Consider the following 27,514-nt stretch of genomic DNA (forward strand, 5'->3'; position numbering starts at 1 on the left):
GATGATGATGAGTCACTGTTGTTTCCATATGAGAAATAAAACAGACACACAAGAGTCACTAATGCATCCAGTGAGAATATAGAGCTTAAAAAGAATGAGGAGCAGCTCTGATCATTTAGCAGTGCTGGATGTCAATTTTTTTTGACTGTGCTAAAGCATAAAAATGTCATAATATGTTTGCAGATATCAGCGTTGCGGGTAACGCATTACAAGTAACGTGAGTTACGTAATCCGATTACTTTTTTGGAGCAACTAGTAATGCATTACTTTTTAATTTACATGAAAATATCTGAGTTACTTTTTCAAATAAGTAACACCACTTTACTTTCCCCTCATTTATTGATTAAAAGCTCTCCTGTCCCCATGTTGAGAGAAATTGTGAGTAAGATGTTCCTTTAGTTCTAGAATAAATGTGAACATGCATTAATTCATCTCACTCACTAAAAACAGATCCAGTGTTCTTCAAAATGAATAAAAACACTGAGATTCAACTCAGAATATGACACAAACCTGCAATAATTAAATGTTAAGCAATGCAAATAAAATTTATGAATTCAATCCCATTTTATCCTTCAATGATCCAATTCAACCATACTAATAAGCGAACGTTACTCAAGATATACTAACATTTGTTCTTTTTTTTTTTTTGCTTTTTACTAGGCTTTTGGTGTAAAAAGGCTTTGACATTTGCCAAAAATAGAACTTTTTGTATTAGAAACAAACAAGCAAGTCCTGTCCAGATTTAAAAAGTAACTCAAAAGTAACGTAACATATTACTTTCTATAAAAAGTAACAAAGTAACATAATTAGTTACTTTTTTAGGGAGTAATGCAATATTGTAATTTTTACTTTTAAAAGTAACTTTTCCCGAGCAAAACCAAAACAATACAAATATCCTTTTTGAATTCAATCCCATTTTATCCTTCGATGATCCAATTCAACCATACTAATAAGCGAACGTTACTCAAGATATACTAACATTTGTTCTTTTTTTATTGCTTTTTACTAGGCCTTTGGTGTAAAAAGGCTTTGACATTTGCCAAAAATACAACTTTTTGTATCAAAAACAAACACTGCCCAGATTTAAAAAGTAACGTAACACATTACTTTCTATAAAAAGTAACTAAGTAACATAATTACATACTTTTTTAGAGAGTAATGCAATATTGTAATGCATTTCTTTTAAAAGTAACTTTTCCCAACACTGGCAGGAAACATATTAAGTTCACAAACTTGTTTCTCAGAGAAACAGTGCTACAGCCAGTTCTTCTGTTTTGAATTGTGATTGATTTTTATCGATTTTTCTTTTATGCCAAAAATCATTAGGATATTAAGATATTTAGAAAATTTCCTACCATAAATATATCAAAACTTGATTTTTGATTAGTAATATGCATTGCTAAGAACTTTATTTAAACAATTTTAAGGCATTTTTTTCAATATTTAGATTTTTTTGCACCCTCAGATTTTTGATTTTCAAATAGTTGAAAATAGTATCTCAGCCAAATATTGTCCTATCCTAACAAACGTATTTATTCAGCGTTTAGATATAATGTATAAATCTCAGTTTTAAAAAAATGACCTTTATGACTGGTTTTGTGGTCCAGGGTTACAGATGTAATTACTGGAGAAACATCTGAGGCAAAGGAGACTTCGCTCTTCATCAGTCTTAGAGAAGCATTTGAGATTATAAAGTGAACAGATTTGTGATTTTTATTTCTGTGATTTATTCTCTTGCCGTCATTATGCTGTGAGTTAATTCCACACAACAACATTCAGAACACCTTAGCAACTGTGTAGCAACACCCTGGCAACCAGCTCTTCTCCCAACTGATCCAGATTCTCATATAGTCACATCTTTCTGTTTCAGGAGTTGAGTGCTTATTGTTCATTCAGCTCACGCAGAACCGTCTCCAATCACACACACACACACACACACACACACACACACACACACTCAAGTCCCTCAGCGGCAGAATCTATATTTGTCCTCTACAGAAATGAAAGCGGCATTCTAATGAAGCACAGGAAACGCAGCGGCTGACTTCCTGTTTGCACTGTTTGATGTGATGAAGAGCTTTTATCTTCCTCATCTGATGGGATTCTTTCACTCTCTCTTGTTTGATCTCTTTCTGCTCTCTGGATCTGGATGAGTCCCCTTTAGTATGAAACAGATGCGTTTGTGGAGTTGTAAAACAGCTTCATGTGCATTTTCTTTTCCATCTCTTGTTTTTCCCATAATGCCTGTGATCCACAGTCCTGCAGATAAATGTTCGACAGAGAAAGACAAACTCACATTAATATTCATGATCTTGTGCATCATTCATCACGGTCACATGTGGCTCGTGCAAACGGGAATCACGGGAAATGGTCATGAATGTTAAACTCGTTTTATCTGATCAGAACCCTGTTTGTTTTACACTCACGTTCATATGTACGCAAGTCTGACATCAGGGTTAAATTGTTCACCTCAAGCTGTTGGTTTGTTGCTGCATCATTTTAAGCCGTTCATGTCTCTGGTTTTCATGTGTGTTTGTTTCTGCTCTGATCACAGTTTGATTTGAAATGACGACAGAACCAGAGAGCCAATCAGAGCAGCAGGGGGCCAGTGCGGCTCCGCCCCATTCAGCCCCGCCCCTCGACAACCAGCTTCCTCCTGCCGCCGCCCACAGCACACCTGTGAGGAAAGAACAGGTACTGTTTGCTGTTCAATTAGAACACAGTTTTTATTCCACTGTGCTGCGTTTCTATTATTTTTCTAGGTAAACATGCACTAGATACATATGATGCGCCGTTCTAAAACTATAGTGCTCATGTTTAAAAAAGTTCGTCTTTGCATTTTTTGGTTTATTCCAATGATTTGTATCCCATGTTTTTAACACAAAAATGCATTGTGTGATTTTTTTTTTAAGTAAACAAAGACTTTTATATATATATATATATATATATATATATATAAGAAATAATCGTGTTATCTTTTAAAATATTTTTTTAGTAAGTTTGTACTTTTAGTTTTTTATTTTATTTTCACACAAATTGAAAGATGGGATCATTCATAATAGGTGAATGAATTTGCGTAAAAACTAGAACTGGATTATTGATGAAGATTTCAAGATTTGATTCTGATTCACAAGCTCCGGATTCAGTAATGATTCCTTTGGACGTATTTCAGATACATGTCAATTTTTCTTAACAAAATAAAATTTCTCTTGACTAAATTTTGCATTTAGTACATTACTATAATATTAAAGATTAAAATTAACAACACGGTGGAAACTATTAAATTCAATTGTTCATTTACAGATATTACATATGATTTTATGTGCAATCTGTCATGCAACATTAAAAAGCTCCAAAATGACATTTATTGTTGACATTAAAAATCTGACTGAATTGAATAAAGTTGGGAGTTTGTTTCCTATACTCTTAAAAAATAAAGCTGCTTTAAAAGGTTCTTCACAGCGATGCCATAGAAGAACTATTTTTGGTTCCACAAAGAACCGTTCAGTCAAAGGTTCTTTAAAAAACATCTCTTTATTACCTATTTATAATCGGAAGAACCTTTTTTCACCACAAAGAACCTTTTGTGAAACTGAAAGGCTCTTCAGATGTTGAAGGTTCTTTGTGGAACCATTCAGACAAATGGCATCATGAAGCACCTTTATTTTTAAGAGTGTGTCAAAGGATAATGTTAAAATCTAAGAGAAACTTATTAGATGTGATGTTTTCATCCCAGCCCTAGTAAAAAGTGTTTTACATTATAGGTTCAAAACTAAAGACTCAGATGACATTAGTAAGTCTTCAGCAGATCATTGACAGATGCTGATTGTGTGTGATCTTCTGTGTTTTTCAGGGCGGTGGAGTCCCGCAGGGGAAAGGCGATCAGCAGCCGGCCGAGGACGACGGCACGTCCCACTGGTCCTCCTCCAGTAAACTCACCCGATCTCCTGTCAAAATCAGCAGGAAACCCAAGAACATGCAGTGCAAGGTGACGCTGCTGGACGGCTCCGACTACACCTGTGTGGTGGAGGTGAGACCGCAGACACATCTGTACACCACTACCTGAGACTGAATATAACACTCCTGACTCTGATATTGAGTCTCTGTTGCATCACATGCATGATGTTCATTTTAGAAATGCAAGGTTTTTTTAAATTGCTTTGACTCTTCTGAAAATAAATGCATTTCGGAGTACTTCTGTAGGGCGAGAAACTACAAACAAAACCAGTGTGTTTTCACTGCTCTGTTTTGTCTTCTTTCTGTGGAAGCGTGTTCCGCATACAGATTAAAAAAATAAAGCTAATTGGAGTTTTTTCTTTCAGTTCTGAAATGTCACAATAACCCTTTTTATTTTTTTAATCCGTGGTGGAAACAAAAAAACTTAATTGCAAGACAAAGTCAGAATTGCAAGAACAAAATCTTAGGATTCTGAGTTTACATCTTGCAGTTCTGTTTTTTGTAAAAATATAAAAAGGCAAATGCAATCTCACATTTTTTCATGTTATTGTGAATTTATGTTTTGCTTATTCTGACTGTATACCTAGAATTGCAAGAAAAAAAGTTTAAGTTAAATAAATTAAATTTGAAAATGTTTTATTCTGTGGTGGAAACAAGCTTTCGTATCTTTTAGACTATCGGAAAGAAAACATCCACACACTGCAAAAAATGCTTTTCTTAGATTTTTTTGTCTTGTTTCCAGCCAAAATATCTAAAAAGTCAAAAAATTATTGTCTTGTTTTTAGAAAAAAGAAGTAAAATAAGCAATAAAAAAAGAAAAATAATCTTATTTTAAGCAGACAACTAGATTATTTTTCTTACCCCATTGGCAGATTATTATGCTTGTTTCAAAACTCAAGCATAATTAATTCTTAAAACTTAATTTTAACTTCTTTTTTCTAAAAACGAGACAATTTTTACATGTCTAGAAAATCCATCTAGATTTATGAATTTTTAGATATTTTGGCTTAAAGCATTTTTTGCAGTGCAATACATATTCAAGTGTTTATTTATTTGCTGTTTTATTCCTCTTTATATTCTAAAGGTTTGTCCATATTTCATTCACACTGATTTATACAACATTTTACTCCTAAAAGCATAGTCAAAATGTTTTCTGATTTATCAAGTGATAAAACGAGAAATCCAAAATCCGCTTTTTTAATTTAATGCTAATATGACGACAAAATGACAAGAATTATAAACCTGACTTTATCCAATGTTCACATTTCTAGTCTGGAAATGTATGCAAATCAGTGCGTATTTAATTCAGAGGAAGTCTTATTTGCATATTTAAATAACATTTCAGAAAATGTGTAATACAAAACAGTTTTCCAGTGTACTGTGTGCTGATATCTTTTGGCTGATATTGCTATACACGAGATTCTGTGATTCTCTGAACAGATTTAGAAACAAATAAGGACTGAGAGAAAGACACTTTCATCCACAAGCCTTTATAAAATTGGCCTCTCTCTCTGTCTTTCTCTCAGGGTTTATGTGATTCTTGTTTCTGTTGTGTGTTAATGGGTGTTTTTCTGCAGCCAGAGAGCATCATGGGAATGGTCTTGAGAGCGTCTTATGATGAGCTCATTAGAGAGACGAGAGCACACAGATGGAGTTTAATATTAGTTTTTGACGGGAAACAGCAGCGGCTCCAGTTACATCCATATTTAAAGAGAACAAACGACTCTGAACTCATCAGTTATTGATTTTCTTCTCCAGTCTTTGAAGAACAAATAAAGCTGAATGTTCATCTCATCTCAGATTGTTATTTTGCTTGTAGTTTATTTCTGCATGTTGGACTTGCATCATGTTTTTCAGCAGTTTTCGGTGTGTGGTCATTTTGAGTTTGTTTGTCTTTCTGCAGAAGCGTGATAAAGGTCAGATTCTGTTCGACAAAGTCTGCGAACATCTCAATCTTCTGGAGAGAGATTACTTCGGTATCACATTCCGTGATGTGGAGAACCAGAAGGTACAGTTACGTTCATATCCATTCAGCGAAGCTTTAAACTCTGATTCAGTGATTCGTGACTCATCTGAACGCTTTGTTTCAGAACTGGCTGGATCCTGCCAAAGACATGAAGAAGCAGATCAGAGGTGAAACACTCACAAACATCTGTCTGATCCATGTGTTCTCCGTTCAAACAGCTGATTGTGTTTGTGATTGTTTTTTCTCTTCAGGTGTTGCCTGGAATTTCTCGTTCAATGTGAAGTTTTACCCTCCTGAACCAGCACTGCTGTCTGAAGACATCACCAGGTCAGAGTCATTCACACAGAAGACTGAATGAAAGAAACACATCTCCATCCATGGGCACATTTCATTACATTATATTATAATGCTTTTATCATGTAATTTATTACAAAAATGTTGAAATATATATATTAGGAAAACACATAGCTAATATAAATATTTATATTTATATTACAAGCTCTGAAGTCCCGATCTGAATTGTTTTAGTTCCGAACTCCCAATTAGAATCAAATGATTCGCGAACCCGTTCTTAAGTCTCGATTTGAACCAAATGATTTGCCATGTCGTTCCGAACTCCTGATTTGAATCAAATGATTTGCGAACCTGTTATGAATTCCAGATTTGAATCAAATGATTCGCGAACCTGTTATGAACTCCTGATTTGAATCAAATGATTCGCGAACCTGTTATGAATTCCAGATTTGAATCAAATGATTCGCGAACCTGTTATGAAGTCCTGATTTGAATCAAATGATTCGCGAACCTGTTATGAATTCCAGATTTGAATCAAATGATTCGCGAACCTGTTATGAACTCCTGATTTGAATCAAATGATTTGCGAACCTGTTATGAAGTCCTGATTTGAATCAAATGATTCGCGAACCCGTTCTTAAGTCTCAATTTGAACCAAATGATTTGCCATGTCGTTCCGAACTCCTGATTTGAATCAAATGATTTGCGAACCTGTTATGAAGTCCTGATTTGAATCAAATGATTTGTGAACCTGTTATGAACTCTCGATTTGAATCAAACGATTCGCGAACCTGTTATGAAGTCCTGATTTGAATCAAATGATTCGTGAACCTGTTATGAACTTGCGGTTTGAATCAAACGTTTCGCGAACCTGTTATGAAGTCCTGATTTGAATCAAATGATTCGTGAACCTGTTATGAACTCTCGATTTGAATCAAACGATTTGCGAACCTGTTATGAAGTCCAGATTTGAATCAAATGATTCGCGAACCTGTTATGAACTCTCGATTTGAATCAAACGATTTGCGAACCTGTTATGAAGTCCTGATTTGAATCAAATGATTCGCGAACCTGTTATGAACTCTCGATTTGAATCAAACGATTCGCGAACCTGTTATGAAGTCCAGATTTGAATCAAATGATTCGCGAACCTGTTATGAACTCTCAATTTGAATCAAACGATTCGCGAACCTGTTATGAACTCCTGATTTGAATCAAATGATTCACAAACCTGTTATGAACTCTCGATTTGAATCAAATGATTCGCGAACCTGCTATGAAGTCCTGATTTGAATCAAATGATTTGTGAACCTGTTATGAACTCTCGATTTGAATCAAATGATTCGCGAACCTGTTATGAAGTCCTGATTTGAATCAAATGATTTGTGAACCTGTTATGAACTCTCGATTTGAATCAAACGATTCGCGAACCTGTTATGAAGTCCTGATTTGAATCAAATGATTCGTGAACCTGTTATGAACTCTCGATTTGAATCAAACAATTCGCGAACCTGTTATGAAGTCCTGATTTGAATCAAACGATTCGCGAACCTGTTATGAAGTCCAGATTTGAATCAAATGATTCGCGAACCTGTTATGAAGTCCTGATTTGAATCAAATGATTCGTGAACCTGTTATGAACTTGCAGTTTGGATCAAACGTTTCGCGAACCTGTTATGAAGTCCAGATTTGAATCAAATGATTCGCGAACCTGTTATGAACTCTCGATTTGAATCAAACGATTCGCGAACCTGTTATGAAGTCCAGATTTGAATCAAATGATTCACGAACCTGTTATGAACGCGTGGTTTGAATCAAACGATTCGCAAACCCTTTTTGAAGTCCTGATTTGAATCAAATGAACCTGTTATTAAGTGGAAGGGTTTCAAAGCAAAGATGCAACAAAATAAGCATATGTGTGTGTGTGTGTGTGTGTGTGTGTGTGTGTGCGTGCGTGTGTGTGTGTGTGTGCGCGTGTGCGTGTGTTTACCATAAGAAGGTGAAATATCAATGGTGTTAAAATAATTTTTTTTTAAATAATGCAAAGTGAACTAAGAAAGCACTAATGGATCTCTGTGTGTGTCAGATATTACCTGTGTTTACAGCTGAGGGATGATATTGTATCGGGTCGTTTGCCGTGTTCATTCGCCACACACACGGTTCTGGGTTCATATACGGTTCAGTCGGAGCTGGGCGATCATGACCCAGATGAGTACGGCTCCGACTACGTCAGCGAGTTTCGTTTCGCACCTCATCAGACCAAAGAGATGGAGGAGAAAATCATGGACCTGCACAAGAACTACAAGTGAATCTCTCTCTGTTTCTTCTGTGTTCATGTGATTTCACATTGATTCAAAGCTGCTTCACAGTAATAAACAGGAAAGTAACAGTTAATGTTATGAAATTCTAAAAGTAGTCCGATTTCAGCTCTAAAACAGCTCTACAGAAGTCGCTATTCAGATCAGTTCAGCTCAATTGTGTTTAAGTTCACATGAATATACTACAGAGTCCTGATCAGCTCTATTATATTTGAGTTTAAGTTTAGGAGATTTAACACCTTGTGAATAATTTCTGATGCCATGTGCATCTGTGTGTGTTTCTCAGAGGAATGACACCGGCTGAAGCTGAGATGCATTTTCTGGAGAATGTAAAGAAACTGTCAATGTATGGAGTCGACCTTCATCATGCAAAGGTACACACACACACACACACACACACACACACACACGCTGCATGAATGTTTTATGTGTCGTAATGAAGCTCAACTCATGGCATGATAATCATGATGGAGTCCAATGACAGAACACACACGTGTTTGGACACAAATACCGCCGTGTGCACATGGTGAGGCCTAAAGGAACAGTTCTTCCACAAATGAGCTTGTTTCTTCATCAGATTTGGAAAAAATCAGCATTCCATCACTTGCTCACCAATGGATCCTCTGCAGTGAATGGGTGCCGTCAGAAGTTGTCTGGTCTGAATCAGGAGCCACAAGCCAAAACAGCTCAAAACTAATATGTGACAGGATTTTGATGTGAGAGACAACAGGAGATGGACTTTTTCACTGGAGGAAGCGTTATTATGGATTATGGACTTTAGTTAAAAACATCTTGATGGATTTGTTTGAGCTTTTGTCTTCTCAAGATTTTAACTGATGGACTGGAGTGGTGTGGATTATTGTGATGTTTTTATCAGCTGTTTGGAATCTCATTCTGACGGCACCCATTCACCACAGAGGATCCAATGGTGAGACAGTGATGGAATGACACATTTCTAAAAATCTGATAGAAAAACAAACTCATCTACATTCAGGATGATCTGAAGATGAACACATTTTCCGAACATCTTTGTTTTGGGTGAACTGTTCCTTTAATATATCTGACTTAAGTCTTTTTACTCTTTAAGTGACTGAATAATAATGTTTTGCATGTAAATGTGTGTCTGTATTCTCACACACACAGACTGATGGCTTTTCAAACACTCTCACTGTTTGGTGTTCAGTGTTAATCGTTGTCATTGTTTCTGGTGTGGGTCGATCTGTCAGATGTTCAGCTCACTGTATGAATCTGATTCTGCTTCGGGCCAGTCGCACCAGGTCACAATCGACCGTCACAAACCAGATAAAGACAAACACACGTGACAGAGAGTTTGGGTGGGATTCAGAGCAAAGATGCAAACAAATAGTCAATATAATTTGGAATGAAGTCTAAAAATGTAAATATTCAAGAATCATTTCTGAATATTGGCAGATCATGTTGCATCAGTCTCTGTGCTGGTCGATTTCTTTGAAACCTTCAGTAGTTTAAAATATTTTTTTGGTAACACTTTACTGAATGAGGTCTCATTAGTGAATGCATTAACTAACAATGTGCAGTAGATTTGTTACAGTGTCCTTCTTAACGTTAATTCATTTAAAAAATGCAACTGTTCATTGTTAGTTCATGTTAGCTGAGGTTAAGTAAATAATAACATACTAAATTTGATTTTAATGACGGATCAGTAAATGTTGTAATTACCTTTAACTAAGATTAATGAATGCTTAAAATGAAACTGTGCATCTTCTTTTGATCTTATAAATTTCCAGAATCAAGTAATGCATTAAAAAAGTTTTAGCATCAATTTATCACGGATGACTGGCGACTGATCAGCATATATATTGTTATTCAATTGATTTAGCTAAAAAAGCATCTCTTAATTTCCTCTTAAGGCCGTTTGAATCCATCATGTTATTATAATACGGCTAGTTTAATTGGATTCAGCGAATGTGGCTTCAGTCCTGAAGCCCTTCTGCCGATATTCACACACAGATGATGTTTCATGTCATCCATCATCTCATGTAGTCATCAAACACAATAACAGCAGACAGACAGCTGAAGCATGAACGTGTGCGTGACGTTCGGTTAGATCAGCCGCTCTTCTCTTCTTCCCCTCTTACTGATGATCTAGTTGATAGGACGATTCTTTCACTGCTTTTCTCCAGCTAAAGGAGAGGTAAGATGCATTCGTGTATATGTGTATGTTCTCTATGTGTGTCTGTGTGTCTTTGTGCATGACCATGAACTAAAGTCATTGTCTGAGCAAAGACTGTTTGTTGAGAGAACCTCCTTTTGTTTCATGCTCATACATTCCAGTAGAAGCTCACAGGACAGTTGAACCTGTTTACCATGAGTGCCTGTGGATCCAGCCCTGCCCATTAAAGAGAAAAATCACACATAAGAGCTCTTTAAATGGATACTTCATCCGAAATTGATCATTCTGTCATTGTTTGCTCAAACTTATGTCATTTTGTCATTCTGTGGAACACAAAAGATGATATTTTGAAGAATGTTGGGAACCAAACAACTTTGGACCCCATTGACTTTCACCGTATGAACAAAAAAGAATATATTCTGAGAAATATCTATACAGTAAATGTCAATGGGGTCCACATTTGTTTGGTTCCCGATGTTCTTGAAGAATATCCTCTTTTGTGTTCCACAGAAGAAAGAAACCCAAATAGGTTTGGAACAAGATGAAAGTAAATAAGTCATTTTTGGCTGTTAATAAGATGCTAATAACAAAAACATTTGTTTTCTGCTGAGAAAACAACTTCAATAATCTCACACACGTCTCCTCTAGGGTTTCAGAAAAAAACTCAGTAATGTCTCAAAATGTGCTCAGATTTGCAAGAGGCCAATCAAAAGTTGGAGATCTCATTATTAACTCAGTATTTCTCATCAAATGATCTGAGCTGCTCCACAAACATCAGAGACCAAGCTGAGCAAACCCTGAGCCGCACAGTTTACCCCTGAGCGAGTTTTGAAAGATTCATCATTGTTCGTGACCCAGTTTCCTATAGTAGACCTGCTCAAAATACCTACTAGAGATGTGAATTGTGCCATTTTTCCCACAATCCCCCTTGATTCTTCTGTGATGTGATGTATTTAAACGTATTTTCGTAGAAAATGAGCTTTGTAGATGATTCTAGAAGTGCTGCTAATGGAGCTCAAGTTTTCACATCTGTTCAGCTGATGCTCTTCAGAAGTATTTCAGATCTGGCATCAGTTCATTGGGATTCAATAGCATTACACATGTGAGATTATGATGAATAGAGATAATGACTTAAAGGTTAATTTTCACCTCACAGGGGTTCAGATGAGATGATGGATCCTCTTTCAGTCTCTCTGTTCCTCTCAGGCCAAAAGCGTTTGGCTTCCACTCATTCATTTAGGAACCACACATTTGTTTGTGCATGAGTGTGTGATGATGATTGGCGCCTCTCTAATCCAATGGTTGGTCAGGATTCAGAGGGGGTGGAGATCATGTTGGGCGTGTGTTCCTCCGGGCTCCTCATCTACCGCGACAGACTGCGCATCAACCGCTTCGCCTGGCCCAAAGTCCTCAAGATCTCCTACAAACGCAATAACTTCTACATCAAGATCCGTCCAGGCGAGGTGAGAACAACACGTCTTCTCTAGGAGACCTCGAGGTCTTGATGAGGTTTGCTGACAGGAGAATGTGTGTTTGTCTTTAGTTTGAGCAGTTTGAAAGCACGATAGGCTTTAAACTCCCCAACCACAGAGCGGCCAAGAGACTGTGGAAGGTTTGCGTGGAGCATCACACGTTCTTCAGGTCTGTGGAGTGTGTTTCTGTTCTTCTGTATGTCTGCTGTGTTCTGTGTTCAGTAGTAATCATGGTTTGCATCTCGACAGGTTGGTTTCTCCAGAGACGCCACCTAAGAAGTTCCTCACTCTGGGTTCTAAGTTCCGCTACAGTGGCAGAACTCAGGCTCAGACCCGACGGGCCAGTTCCCAGATCGTCCGGCCGGCGCCGTACTTTGAGCGTTCGTCCAGCAAACGCTACACAATGTCACGGAGTCTGGATGGAGGTTTGTTTGCTTTTGTTTCTCTCTACTAAAATATCTGTCTGTCTGTCATCTGACTTTCTGTCTGATTCTGTCATCTGTGTTTCTGTCTGTCCTCTGTCTTTCTGTCTATCCTCTGTCTGTCATCTGTCTGTCTGTCTTTCTGTCTGTCTATGTCTTTCTGTCTGTTTCTGTCCTCTGTCTTTTTGTCTGTCCTCTGTCTTTCATCTGTCTTTCTGTCTATCCTCTGTCTTTCATCTGTCTTTCTGTCAGTCTCTGTCCTCTGTCTTTTTGTCTGTCTGTCTTTCTGTCTGTCTATGTCTTTCTGTCTGTTTCTGTCCTCTGTCTTTTTGTCTGTCCTCTGTCTTTCATCTGTCTTTCTGTCTGTCCTCGGTCTTTCTGTCTGCTTCTGTCATCTGTGTTTCTGTCTGTCCTCTATCTTTCTGTCTGTCCCTGCCATCTGTCTTTCTGTCTATCCTCTGTCTGTCATCTGTCTTTCTATCTGTCTCTGTCATCTGTCTTTCTGTCTGTCCTCTGTCTTTCTGTCTGCTTCTGTCATCTGTCTTTCTGTCTGTCCTCTGTCTTTCTGTCTATCCTCTGTCTGTCATCTGTCTTTCTATCTGTCTCTGTCATCTGTCTTTCTGTCTGTCCTCTGTCTTTCTGTCTGCTTCTGTCATCTGTCTTTCTGTCTGTCCTCTGTCTTTCTGTCTATCCTCTGTCTGTCATCTGTCTTTCTGTCTGTCTATGTCTTTCTGTCTGTCTCTGTCATCTGTCTTTTTGTCTGTCCTCTGTCTTTCATCTGTCTTTCTGTCTGTCTCTGTCCTCTGTCTTTTTGTCTTTCATCTGTCTTTCTGTCTGTCTCTGTCATCTGTCTTTTTGTCTTTCATCTGTCTTTCTGTCTGTCTCTGTCATCTGTCTTTTTGTCTGTCCTCTGTCTTTCATCTGTCTTTCTGTCTGTCTCTGTCCTCTGTCTTTTTGTCTTTCATCTGTCTTTCTGTCTGTCTCTGTCATCTGTCTTTCTATGTGTCCTCTGTCTTTCTTCTGTCTTTCTGTCTGTCTCTGTCATGTCTTTTTGTCTGTCCTCTGTCTCTGCCTTTCTGTCTGTCCTCTGTCTTTCTGTCTGTCTTTCTGACTGACTATCTCTGTCATCTGTCTTTCATCTGTCTTTCTCTCTGTCCACTGTTTTTCATCTGTCTTTCTGTCTGTCTCTGTCATGTCTTTTTGTCTGTCCTCTGTCTTTCATCTGTCTTTCTTTCTGTCTCTGTCTTGTCTTTTTGTCTGTCCTCTGTCTCTGTCTTTCTGTCTGTCCTCTGTCTTTCTGTCTGTCTTTCTGACTATCTCTGTCATCTGTCTTTCATCTGTCTTTCTCTCTGTCCACTGTTTTTCATGTCTTTCTGTCTGTCTCTGTCATGTCTTTTTGTCTGTCCTCTGTCTCTGTCTTTCTGTCTGTCTTTCTGACTATCTCTGTCATCTGTCTTTCATCTGTCTTTCTCTCTGTCCACTGTTTTTCATGTCTTTCTGTCTGTCTCTGTCATGTCTTTTTGTCTGTCCTCTGTCTTTCATCTGTCTTTCTGTCTGTCCTCTGTCTATCTATCATCTATCTATCTATCTATCTATCTATCTATCTATCTATCTATCTATCTATCTATCTATCTATCTATCTATCTATCTATCTATCTATCTATCTATCTATCTGTATATATTTTAATATATGTTTTTCTCTGAAACATTAGCAAAACAAATGATATATATAGTTGTCATGATATCAAATGGCTCATGTTTGTCTGTCTTTCTTCTGGCGTCATCACCTCATTGAGTCTCACTGGAGTTTGCGTGTCTGTCATCTGCTTTGCTGGACTTCCTGTTTGCTCTCCTCATCCTCAGTATCAGTCATTAGCAGACGTCTGTTTTCTTTAAACAGCCCGGGTTTATTTTCTCTTCCGTTATGAAAGAGTTTGCAGACAGAAACGAGGCTTGCGGCAGGACAGTGATTTCGGCTCATTAACCTGTAATCTCGGCTCCTGAGGCCTGGAACACGTTCGTTTCATTTCCTGCTTCTGGTTTAATTGGAGAATTTCTGTTGTGTTGCAGCATAAAGCTGGCGGTCTCAGAGCATTACTGCACTGCACTGCGTGAATACTAACACACATGATCCACAGTATAAATGAACAGGCTGGGGTTCAGTGTAGAGAGTCTGCTGCATCTTTAATGATCTCTTCTCGTTAAATGGCTGAATTAATCAAACATCATCATGATGGGTTTCCATACATAGTAGTCAGAGAACAGTGACCTTAACAACTTTTTCAGTCACATGCATAAATGTCTGAATGTCACTGCATCAGATATAAAATATCAATGCAAGTAACATTTGTTGTGTATAAAGATTAGAACATTTCACATGCAATAGTTAGTTGTGTTTGAAGTGCTAAACCAAAAGGTGTAGTGCTGAAGTATGTAGTGCTATGTTTGTTTTTGCATGTGATCTAGTGTGGGCTAGTGTCTGATACTGTGTTTGCTCAGACATGTGTATGTGAATTTCCTCAGCTCAGCGGACGCCAGTCTACAAAGTGACAGTCAATGTAAATGGCACTAGACCAACAGGTAGAGACGTTTCTCTGTATTCCTGAAGCTTGTAGATACAGAAACCCCTGCTTGTATTCCCTTGATGGTTTGAGGTTGCGTGTGCATGCGGCGGGCATGTGCTGGTCTAGCGCTTCTGCTTCAGGCGCCTTTCATTTTGCACATGCTGTGGCTGTGGAAGTGTTGTCTTACAGTCATTGAGATACTAATAATTTTTACTAATGTTTTAAATTCGTTTTTGATTTGAATAATACTTTGATAATTGTGTCTGTCACTATCAGATCACTGCATTTGTGTCGCCGTCTGCATCTGTGAATGTCTCCGAATGTAAAATAGGCCTGGTTAAAATAAGCCAAAGTGTTTCATCTCTGGGTTTTATGAGTCACACTGAAACAGCTTTTTTGTTCTGGTCTATTGATTCATGCAAGGTTCAATATTTCAGGCATAAATGAGGAAAACTAGCACTGCTTCACTTAACCAGCATCATATTCAAACTCAGTTCTTCTGTAGGAATCACTCAATATTGTACCGCGGTACAATCAGCTGTAATTACAGCTGCTTTAGAGCTTTTAGAGCAGCTAACAGTGAATCCATCATGATCACATGCTAGACAAGTTACAATGATTACTTTTGCAAACTTTGTGAAATTGACTTTGCAAACTTCCAGAAGTTAAAAGCACCATATCATGCACATTCATTTATATTCCCTGAAATCTACTTATATTAGATTAGATTCAGCTTTATTGTCACTGTGAGGAGTATAAGTACAGAGGAAGTGAAATGCAGCAATGCAAGGCTTTATTGCACAAGAAAAAGTAATTTAGTTTTTCCTTGATCGTTATACAGCTTCTCTTTGGTGACTATAATTAAACTAGTTCTCATAAACGACCTCTGTAATGACTGACTAACCTCTTCACATGTAACCGAATGGATGTGCTTTTGCTACGCTCGTGTGTGTGTGTGTGTGTGTGTGTGTGTGCTGTCATTGTGAACTAAGCTCATCACAACCATAAAGATTTAGTGCATTGAAGTATTTTGTTTGCGAAAAGAACAGTATTCTGTTTTTCTAAATGCTATAAAATGTTGTAGTTTATGTATTGCATTCTTAAAAATTAAGGCATTAATGGTTCCATGAACCTTTTACATCCACTGAATCTGTCTATTTATAAAATGTTCTTTATAGTGGTAAAGGCTCTTTAGATTATTGTAAAGTTTTTTTAACATTATTATTTATTTTTAAGAAAAGTTTTTTAAGAGCTGTTTAATGAAAGGTTCCTTGATGAACCATAAATGACTGCAAAAACACTCTTTATGAACTTTTAGATTTAACAGTGTTTGTAAATAATAGTATGTTTAAAATAAACATAATGATACAGAACAAAATAATTCTGAAGCCTTAGTTATAATATAATGCAGTCAGTGTTCACTCTGAATGCAGATGCATTGACGCTGTGTGTGTGTGTGTGTGTGTGTGTGTGTGTCTTTGTAGAGATGGGTACGGCGTTGTACGGCACGGCCAAAGGCATCGCCATGAGTGACCTCATCACCACGGTAACGCCAGAGAAGAAAGTGGAGGAGACGCGTGAGGAGGAGCGTGAGGAGACGCGACCAGTGCTGGTGCAGAGTGTGGTGGTGCTGGAGGAAGAGGACGAGACCACGAGAGCAACGGAACCATCGCTACCGAGCCCACCGACACCGGCTAGACAGGACACACGGGTAAACAAACCCTAACTAACACTAACTAACCCACAGACACCAGCCCGACAGGACACACGGGTAAACAAACCCTAACTAACACTAACTAACCCACAGACACCAGCCCGACAGGACACACGAGTAAACAAACCTACGGATAAACTAACCCTAACTAACCCACAGACACCAGCCAGACAGGACACACGAGTAAACAAACCTATGGGTAAAGTAACCCTAACTAACCTACCGACACCAGCCAGACAGGACACACGGGTAAACAAACCCTAACTAACACTAACTAACCCACAGACACCAGCCCGACAGGACACACAGGTAAACAAACCTACGGATAAACTAACCCTAACTAACCCACAGACATCAGCCAGACAGGACACACGAGTAAACAAACCTATGGGTAAAGTAACCCTAACTAACCTACCGACACCAGCCAGACAGGACACACGGGTAAACAAACCCTAACTAACACTAACTAACCCACAGACACCAGCCCGACAGGACACACAGGTAAACAAACCTACGGATAAACTAACCCTAACTAACCCACAGACACCAGCCAGACAGGACACACGAGTAAACAAACCTACGGATAAACTAACCCTAACTAACCTACCGACACCAGCCAGACAGGACACACCGGTAAACAAACCCTAACTAACCTACCGACACCAGCCAGACAGGTCACACCGGTAAACAAACCCTAACCAACCCTAACTTACCTACCGACACCAGCCAGACAGGTCACACCGGTAAACAAACCCTAACTAACCCTAACTAACCTACCGACACCAGCCCGATAAACAAACACACCAATAAACAAACCCACGGGAAAACAATCTCTAACCAACCCTAACTAACCTACAGACACCAGCCCGATAAACAAACACGCCGATAAACAAACCCACGAGAAAACAATCTCTAACTAACCCTAACTAACCTACCGACACCAGTCCGATGGGACACACCGATAAACAAACTCACGGGAAAACAATCTCTAACCAACCCTAACTAACCTACCGACACCAGCCCGATAAACAAACACGCCGATAAACAAACCCACGAGAAAACAATCTCTAACTAACCCTAACTAACCTACCGACACCAGCCCGATGGGACACACCGATAAACAAACTCACGGGAAAACAATCTCTAACCAACCCTAACTAACCTACCAACACCAGCCCGATAAACAAACCCACGAGAAAACAATCTCTAACCAACCCTAACTAACCTACCGACACCAGCCCGATAAACAAACACGCCGATAAACAAACCCACGAGAAAACAATCTCTAACTAACCCTAACTAACCTACCGACACCAGCCCGATGGGACACACCGATAAACAAACTCACGGGAAAACAATCTCTAACCAACCCTAACTAACCTACCAACACCAGCCCGATAAACAAACCCACGAGAAAACAATCTCTAACTAACCCTAACTAACCTACCGACACCAGCCCGACGGGACACGCCGATAAACAAACCCACGGGAAAACAATCTCTAACTAACCCTAACTAACCTACCGACACCAGCCCGACGGGTCAAGCCGATAAACAAACTCACGGGAAAACAATCTCTAACTAACCCTAACTAACCTACCGACACCAGCCCGATAAACAAACACACCAATAAACAAACTCACGGGAAAACAATCTCTAACCAACCCTAACTAACCTACCGACACCAGCCCGATAAACAAACCCACGAGAAAACAATCTCTAACTAACCCTAACTAACCTACCGACACCAGCCCGATGGGACACACCGATAAACAAACTCACGGGAAAACAATCTCTAACCAACCCTAACTAACCTACCGACACCAGCCCGACGGGTCAAGCCGATAAACAAACTCACGGGAAGACAATCTCTAACCAACCCTAACTAACCTACAGACACCAGCCCGATAAACAAACACACCAATAAACAAACCCACGGGAAAACAATCTCTAACCAACCCTAACTAACCTACAGACACCAGCCCGATAAACAAACACACCAATAAACAAACCCACGGGAAAACAATCTCTAACCAACCCTAACTAACCTACCGACACCAGCCCGACGGGACAAACACACCAATAAACAAACCCACGGGAAAACAATCTCTAACCAACCCTAACTAACCTACAGACACCAGCCCGATAAACAAACACACCAATAAACAAACCCACGGGAAAACAATCTCTAACCAACCCTAACTAACCTACAGAGACCAGCCCGACGGGACACACCGATAAACAAACTCATGGGAAAACAATCTCTAACCAACCCTAACTAACCTACCGACACCAGCCCGATAAACAAACACGCCGATAAACAAACCCACGAGAAAACAATCTCTAACCAACCCTAACTAACCTACCGACACCAGCCCGATAAACAAACACGCCGATAAACAAACCCACGAGAAAACAATCTCTAACTAACCCTAACTAACCTACCGACACCAGCCCGATAAACAAACACGCCGATAAACAAACCCACGAGAAAACAATCTCTAACTAACCCTAACTAACCTACCGACACCAGCCCGATAAACAAACACGCCGATAAACAAACCCACGGGAAAACAATCTCTAACTAACCCTAACTAACCTACCGACACCAGCCCGATAAACAAACACGCCGATAAACAAACCCACGGGAAAACAATCTCTAACTAACCCTAACTAACCTACCGACACCAGCCCGATAAACAAACACGCCGATAAACAAACCCACGAGAAAACAATCTCTAACCAACCCTAACTAACCTACCGACACCAGCCCGATAAACAAACACGCCGATAAACAAACCCACGAGAAAACAATCTCTAACTAACCCTAACTAACCTACCGACACCAGCCCGATAAACAAACACGCCGATAAACAAACCCACGAGAAAACAATCTCTAACTAACCCTAACTAACCTACCGACACCAGCCCGATAAACAAACACGCCGATAAACAAACCCACGGGAAAACAATCTCTAACTAACCCTAACTAACCTACCGACACCAGCCCGATAAACAAACACGCCGATAAACAAACCCACGGGAAAACAATCTCTAACTAACCCTAACTAACCTACCGACACCAGCCCGATAAACAAACACGCCGATAAACAAACCCACGAGAAAACAATCTCTAACTAACCCTAACTAAACTACCGACACCAGCCAGACGGGTCACACCGGTAAACAAACCCTAACTAACACTAACTAACCTACCGACACCAGCCCGATGGGACAAGCCGATAAACAAACCCACGAGAAAACAATCTCTAACCAACCCTAACTAACCTACCGACACCAGCCCGATAAACAAACACGCCGATAAACAAACCCACGAGAAAACAATCTCTAACTAACCCTAACTAACCTACAGACACCAGCCCGACGGGACATGCCGATAAACAAACCCACGGGAAAACAATCTCTAACCAACCCTAACTAACCTACCGACACCAGCCCGATAAACAAACACGCCGATAAACAAACCCACGAGAAAACAATCTCTAACTAACCCTAACTAACCTACCGACACCAGCCCGATAAACAAACACACCGATAAACAAACCCACGGGAAAACAATCTCTAACTAACCCTAACTAACCTACCGACACCAGCCCGACGGGACACGCCGATAAACAAACCCACGAGAAAACAATCTCTAACTAACACTAACTAACCTACCGACACCAGCCCGACGGGACACGCCGATAAACAAACACGCCGATAAACAAACACGCCGATAAACAAACCCACGAGAAAACAATCTCTAACTAACACTAACTAACCTACAGACACCAGCCCGACGGGACACGCCGATAAACAAACCCACGAGAAAACAATCTCTAACTAACACTAACTAACCTACAGACACCAGCCCGACGGGACACGCCGATAAACAAACCCACGAGAAAACAATCTCTAACCAACCCTAACTAACCTACCGACACCAGCCAGACGGGTCACACCGGTAAACAAACCCTAACTAACACTAACTAACCTACCGACACCAGCCCGATGGGACAAGCCGATAAACAAACCCACGAGAAAACAATCTCTAACCAACCCTAACTAACCTACCGACACCAGCCCGATAAACAAACACGCCGATAAACAAACCCACGAGAAAACAATCTCTAACTAACCCTAACTAACCTACAGACACCAGCCCGACGGGACATGCCGATAAACAAACCCACGGGAAAACAATCTCTAACCAACCCTAACTAACCTACCGACACCAGCCCGATAAACAAACACGCCGATAAACAAACCCACGAGAAAACAATCTCTAACTAACCCTAACTAACCTACCGACACCAGCCCGATAAACAAACACACCGATAAACAAACCCACGGGAAAACAATCTCTAACTAACCCTAACTAACCTACCGACACCAGCCCGACGGGACACGCCGATAAACAAACCCACGAGAAAACAATCTCTAACTAACACTAACTAACCTACCGACACCAGCCCGACGGGACACGCCGATAAACAAACACGCCGATAAACAAACACGCCGATAAACAAACCCACGAGAAAACAATCTCTAACTAACACTAACTAACCTACAGACACCAGCCCGACGGGACACGCCGATAAACAAACCCACGAGAAAACAATCTCTAACTAACACTAACTAACCTACAGACACCAGCCCGACGGGACACGCCGATAAACAAACCCACGAGAAAACAATCTCTAACCAACCCTAACTAACCTACCGACACCAGCCCGATAAACAAACACGCCGATAAACAAACCCACGAGAAAACAATCTCTAACTAACCCTAACTAAACTACCGACACCAGCCCGACGGGACACGCCGATAAACAAACCCACGAGAAAACAATCTCTAACTAACCCTAACTAACCTACCGACACCAGCCCGATAAACAAACACGCCGATAAACAAACCCACGGGAAAACAATCTCTAACTAACCCTAACTAACCTACCGACACCAGCCCGATAAACAAACACGCCGATAAACAAACCCACGGGAAAACAATCTCTAACTAACCCTAACTAACCTACCGACACCAGCCCGATAAACAAACACGCCGATAAACAAACCCACGGGAAAACAATCTCTAACTAACCCTAACTAACCTACCGACACCAGCCCGATAAACAAACACGCCGATAAACAAACCCACGAGAAAACAATCTCTAACTAACCCTAACTAAACTACCGACACCAGCCAGACGGGTCACACCGGTAAACAAACCCTAACTAACACTAACTAACCTACCGACACCAGCCCGATGGGACAAGCCGATAAACAAACCCACGAGAAAACAATCTCTAACTAACCCTAACTAACCTACCTAAAATAGAAAACAGCTATTTTAAATTGTAATGTTATTTCTCTGTTTTTACTTTATTTTTGATCAAATAAATGCAGTCTCGGTGAGCAAAAGAAACTCTTGCCTGACAACTTTCTGTTTGATTTAGAGCAGATGTTGAAGATATTTCAATCACTAACCCTTATCTTAACATATGGGTAATTGTGTCTTTAGACTAGTAGGTTTGTTTTTCTGCTGTTGAACTGCAGCACAGTCGTCGGTTTGCTGGTTAATGTGTGTTTTCTGTCACTCTCTGTTCATTCCTCTAATGGAGGTGATTGATTGAGCTGATGTATATAAACTCTTGAGCTCATTCTGTGCAGTAAACCATGGTCACGTTACAGTGTTTTATCATGTTCTGCTTCTGTCTGTGTTCATGCTTTCACTGGATCAGACTGATTTCACAGACACCGCTATCGATGGAGATCTAACAGCTACTGAGGTTAGTGATCTGAGCTCAATTCCCATCTGATCTGATGATTAACGACAGACTCGATCAGATCTCTGACGTCAGACCGAAGGCCTGTGCATGATAGAGCAAAACAAGAATGCAATGAAAGATTGCAGTCATTAAATTGCTAATTAAGATACAGCAGGGCTGTTGATGTTCTTATTAAACTTTAATCTGATAATGGCCAATAATCATAATTGTTCTTCTGCAGATGGAAACATTAAGTCTGTGATGTTAATGAGTTTAGCCTCCTGTTGATCCTAAACGTCTCATGCCTGCATATCATCTTTGCTCTCATGTGTTTTCATTCATGTCATAATTTCACACACTTTTTGTGTCTTTTGTGCAGTCGGATCAGGAGGACGAATCTGAAGCAAAGACGCTGGTAAGATTCAACAATCTATACTTTCATTTTTGTGTACTTATACACTGTAAATATGGTTTTCAAAGTTGTAAATAAAAGTTTTTAGTGTCTGTTTTCAAGAAAATACTGTCTGAGTGTTTACTGTCAGACACTGAGAGTGTGAGGTGTGTGTGTGTGTGTGTGTGTGTGTAACATTAGACACACAAGACTGAATGAATGCCTGAATCTGTGTTTCAGCCCAGTTTCATAAGCAGAATTAGAGGAGAGAATGTGTTTGTCAGACACAGTAAGCTGATGTTAGAGGTTGGTAAGGAATCGCTGGTCGCTGCATGGATGCGTTTTAACTGGATTCTGCGCACATGCTGCTGTTTTTATGTCCTGATTTATTCCAGCAGCACTAATGTGTGTGATTGTGAGTGTTTGCAGTGACATTGAAGTGCTTTCAGGCAGTGGAAATAAATATTAAACCGTGTAGTTTATGTGATCAGCTACCCTTGGACTAGTGTTGGGGGTAACGCATTACAAGTAACACAAGTTATGTAATAATATTACTTTTTCCAAGTAACTAGTAAAGTAACGCATTACTTTTGAATTGACAAGAAAATATCTGAGTTACTTTTCCCCTCATTTATTGATTAAAAGCTCTCCTGTCCCCATGTTGAGAGAAATTGTGAGTAAGATGTTCCTTTAGTTCTAGAATAAATGTGAACATGCATTAATTCATCTCACTCACTAAAAACAGATACAGTGTTCTTCAAAATGAATAAAAACACTGAAATTTAATCCCATTTTTTTAACCGATGTCTTTGCTGCTGACCTTCGATGATCCAATTCATCCATACTAATAAGCAAAAATTACTCAAGATAATAATTTGTTTTCCTTTTTTTATTTCTGAAGAGTTGACATTTGTTCTTCTGCGGTCTAATGTACAGACATCAATTTACTTTTCTCTAATCCTGAGGCTTTTGGTGTGAAAACAACTTTTTATATTAAAAACAAACAAGCAAGCCCTGTCCATATTTAAAAAGTAATTCAAAAGTAACGGAACACATTACTTTCTATAAAAAGTAACTAAGTAGTGTAATTAGTTATTTTTTTAGGGAGTAACTCAGTATTTTAATGCATTACTTTTAAAAGTAACTTTCCCCAACACTGCCTGTGTTTGCAGTGTGTGTGCAGTTGCACAAAGAGTGTGTGTTCTTTCTGCATGTCTGTTGATCATTTCCCTAAAATCGTTTGATTGCATTTAAAGGAGTGAATGTGTTTGTCAGACAGAGGCCACTGCATTGATGGTCTATGTGATAGTTTGATTGCATTCGATTCTCATATGTTCATTAAATTAAAGGCAGTGCAGTGTTTTATTGCTAAAGCAGTTTATTTTGGATCCTCTGTGAGGTTTGTGTTGTACTTGCACTAGTACTAATCTTTTTTTATGTTTTTACTTCATTGGAATGGTATGAAACATGGTAAAGGTTTTTGCAAGGTTTTGGCCATGGACATAATTGCATCAAAATGATCACATTGGAAACAAATGGGAAATAAATTGTATCCAGGTGAAGCGTTTACTACTACACCCAAACACCCAAACACAAATTGACCAAACGCTTATTTTTTGTGATAGCAACCTCAAATTCGGAACACAACTTGTTTAAATGTATGCCTTTGATTTAAAGTGAGTAAAACATGTCAAACATGTTTTATATATACACACTGGCGCTCAAAAGTTTGGGATCAGTAAGACTATTGTTTTTTAAAGAAGTCTCTTCTGCTCATCAGTGCTGCATTTATTTGATCAAAAATACTGAAAAAAAAACCCAGTAATATTGCTAAATGTTATTACAATATAAAATAGTGGTTTTGTATTTTAATATACTTTCAAATATAATTTATTCCTGTGATGCAAAGCCGAATTTTCATCAGCTGTAACTACAGTCTCCAGTGTCACATGATCCTTCAGAAATCATTCTAATATACTGATTTATTATTAGAATTGTCAATGTTGGGAATAGCTGTGCTGCCATATTTTTTTTTCAGGATTCTTTGATGAAAAACAAGTTAAAAAGAACAGCATTTATTCAAAAATATTAATGTTTTCTAACAATGTAAATCCATGCCATAACTTTTTATTAATTGAACACATCCTTGCTAAATAAAAGTATTGATTTCTTTCAAAAAAAAAGAAAGAATAAAAATGTACTGACCCCAAACTTTTGAACAGCAGTGTTAGAAAACCTTTCTATTTTAAATAAATGCTGTTCTTTTTAATCGTTTATTGATTAAAGAATCCTGAAAAAAGTATCACAGGTTCCAAAAAATATTAAGCAGCACAACTGTTTCCAACATTGATAATTCTAATAATAAATCAGTATATTAGAATGATTTCTGAAGGATCTTGTGACACTGAATGTAACGTAATGATGCTGAAAATTCAGCTTTGTTTCAGAGAAATAAATTACATTTTAAAATAAATTCACATAGAAAAACGGTTATTTTAAATTGAAATAATATTTCACAATATTACATTTTTTTCTGTATTTTTGATCAAATAAATGCAGCCCTGGTGAACATAAGAAATATCTTTTAAAACCATTTAAAATTGTACTAATCCCAGACATTTGAGCAGCAGCGTAAATTTTTCATGATTTATAACTTTTTAACTTTTTTCACTTCAGCAATAATTTAAAGAGTCTTCTTTAAAAAGAGACCAAACTTCAGTATGTGCTTCAAATCATTCAAGATTTGTTCATTTGGAAGTTGGAAATCTTATTTTCAGGTCTATGTTCAAAAAGTGTTCAAAAAGTGGTGGATCATAACTATTCCACAAATGTAATTAAGTAGCATGAAATCGCCTAAAAAGGCTGAAGCACCAAAATCAGCAGCACCAGAGGCTGAAGTATGGATGAATCTCTAGTTGTTGTTGTGTTTCTCCAGGAAATGGAGCAAACGCCTGACGAGCTGCTGAAGCACCAGACCAACATCAGCGAGCTGAAGCGGACCTTCCTGGAGGGAGGAACGGACCGGACGGGTCTGACCGAGTGGGAGAAGCGTCTGTCCTCGTCTCCGCTGCGATCGCCGCGTCTGGATGAAGCGCCCATGATTGAGCCGCTGGTGCCGGACGAGGTGAGATCCACATCTTTGGAAGCAGACGCGGCTGATGTTGTGTTCAGAGTGTTCGAATGCAAAACCAGACACAGCTGTAATTATGGCTGTTTGTTTAAACAGCGTTCTTTGAAATGCATCTGAATGCGACGCTTCAGTGACAAACCATTTGCCTTTGACAGAAAGACTCTTATTGATTTGGTTTTTGTGCCCGCAGTAAAACCAGAGTTCATCCGCTCCAGAAACACTCACGGATCCGGCGTTTAGCTGCTCTAAGCACTTCAGATCAGAGAAAATCATTATGTGCCGCTTACATAAAACCAGACAGAGGGAAAGACAGGAAAAATCCTGTCCTTAATCAGATCTGTGTGCTGTGTTTCTGAAGAATTATCTCAGCATCCTTCTGATTTGGGAAGAATCGTGTTAGTAAGAATAATAATATGACAAAAATGTATCACTATTTTTATTTGTAACACTTTTTGAATCAGATTTATCGACATTTATCTCATATATATATATATATATATTTATCTATATATAGAGAGAGAGAGAGATAGAGAAACACATATATATTATATGTATTAAATATAATATATGTGACCCCGGACCACAAAACCACACTGCAAATAATGCTTTTCTTACTTTGATTTTTTGTCTTGTTTCCAGCCAAAATATCTAAAAATTCTTAAATCAAGAAGGATTTTCTAGATGAGTAAAAATTATTTTCTTGTTTTCAAAAAAAGTCCAAATTAAGTGCGTTTTTGCTTGTTCTTAGCAAAAACTCACGTAATTTTGACTTTTTCTGAAAACAAGAAAATAATTTTTACTTGTCTTGAAAATCCTTCTTGATTTAAGAATTTTTAGATATTTTGGCTGGAAACAAGACAACAAATCAAAGTAAGAAATGCACAAAAAACAAGTTAAAATTAAGTGAGTTTTTTCTTAGGACAAGCATAAAAAGTAATAAAAAAGTTTTTTTTTTTTTTTGCAGTGCAGTCTTAAAGGAACACTCCACTTTTTTTGGAAATAGGCTCATTCTTCAACCTCCCCCCGAGTTAATAAGTTGATTTTTACCGTTTTGAAATCCATTCAGCCGTTCTCCTGTTCTGGCGATATCACTTTTAGCATAGCTTAGCATAGATCATTGAATCCTATTAGACCAATAGCATCACGTTCAAAAATGACCAACGAGTTTCCATATTTGTCCTATTTAAAACTTGACTCTTCTGTAGTTATATCGTGTACTAGGGCCGGTGGAAATGCAAAGCTGCGATTTTCTAGGCCGATAAGATAAGGAACTACACTCCCATTGCGGCGTAATAGTCAAGGAAGTTTGCTGCCGTAATATGGCCGAAGCAGGCGAGTAATATCGCAGCAATGTGCAAATGCT

General features: G+C 38.8%; 1 protein-coding gene across 1 annotated transcript in view; it reads left to right on the plus strand.

Moving 5' to 3' along the window:
- Positions 1-27,514, plus strand: part of epb41l3a (erythrocyte membrane protein band 4.1-like 3a) — a 64,684-nt gene that overhangs the window by 9,786 nt on the left and 27,384 nt on the right. The window contains exons 2-15 of the mRNA XM_073830811.1: positions 2,555-2,694; positions 3,854-4,030; positions 5,861-5,965; positions 6,048-6,090; positions 6,175-6,250; positions 8,304-8,522; positions 8,822-8,909; positions 11,998-12,150; positions 12,231-12,328; positions 12,409-12,584; positions 16,630-16,856; positions 22,604-22,651; positions 23,010-23,045; positions 25,957-26,145. Coding sequence (XP_073686912.1) covers positions 2,566-2,694; positions 3,854-4,030; positions 5,861-5,965; positions 6,048-6,090; positions 6,175-6,250; positions 8,304-8,522; positions 8,822-8,909; positions 11,998-12,150; positions 12,231-12,328; positions 12,409-12,584; positions 16,630-16,856; positions 22,604-22,651; positions 23,010-23,045; positions 25,957-26,145 — 1,764 coding nt within the window. The 5' untranslated portion in view covers positions 2,555-2,565. The remainder of the gene's footprint in view (positions 1-2,554; positions 2,695-3,853; positions 4,031-5,860; positions 5,966-6,047; positions 6,091-6,174; positions 6,251-8,303; positions 8,523-8,821; positions 8,910-11,997; positions 12,151-12,230; positions 12,329-12,408; positions 12,585-16,629; positions 16,857-22,603; positions 22,652-23,009; positions 23,046-25,956; positions 26,146-27,514) is intronic.

This window comes from Garra rufa, chromosome 24 (genome assembly GCF_049309525.1).
Source record: "Garra rufa chromosome 24, GarRuf1.0, whole genome shotgun sequence".
In the NCBI taxonomy this organism is placed as follows: domain Eukaryota; kingdom Metazoa; phylum Chordata; class Actinopteri; order Cypriniformes; family Cyprinidae; genus Garra; species Garra rufa.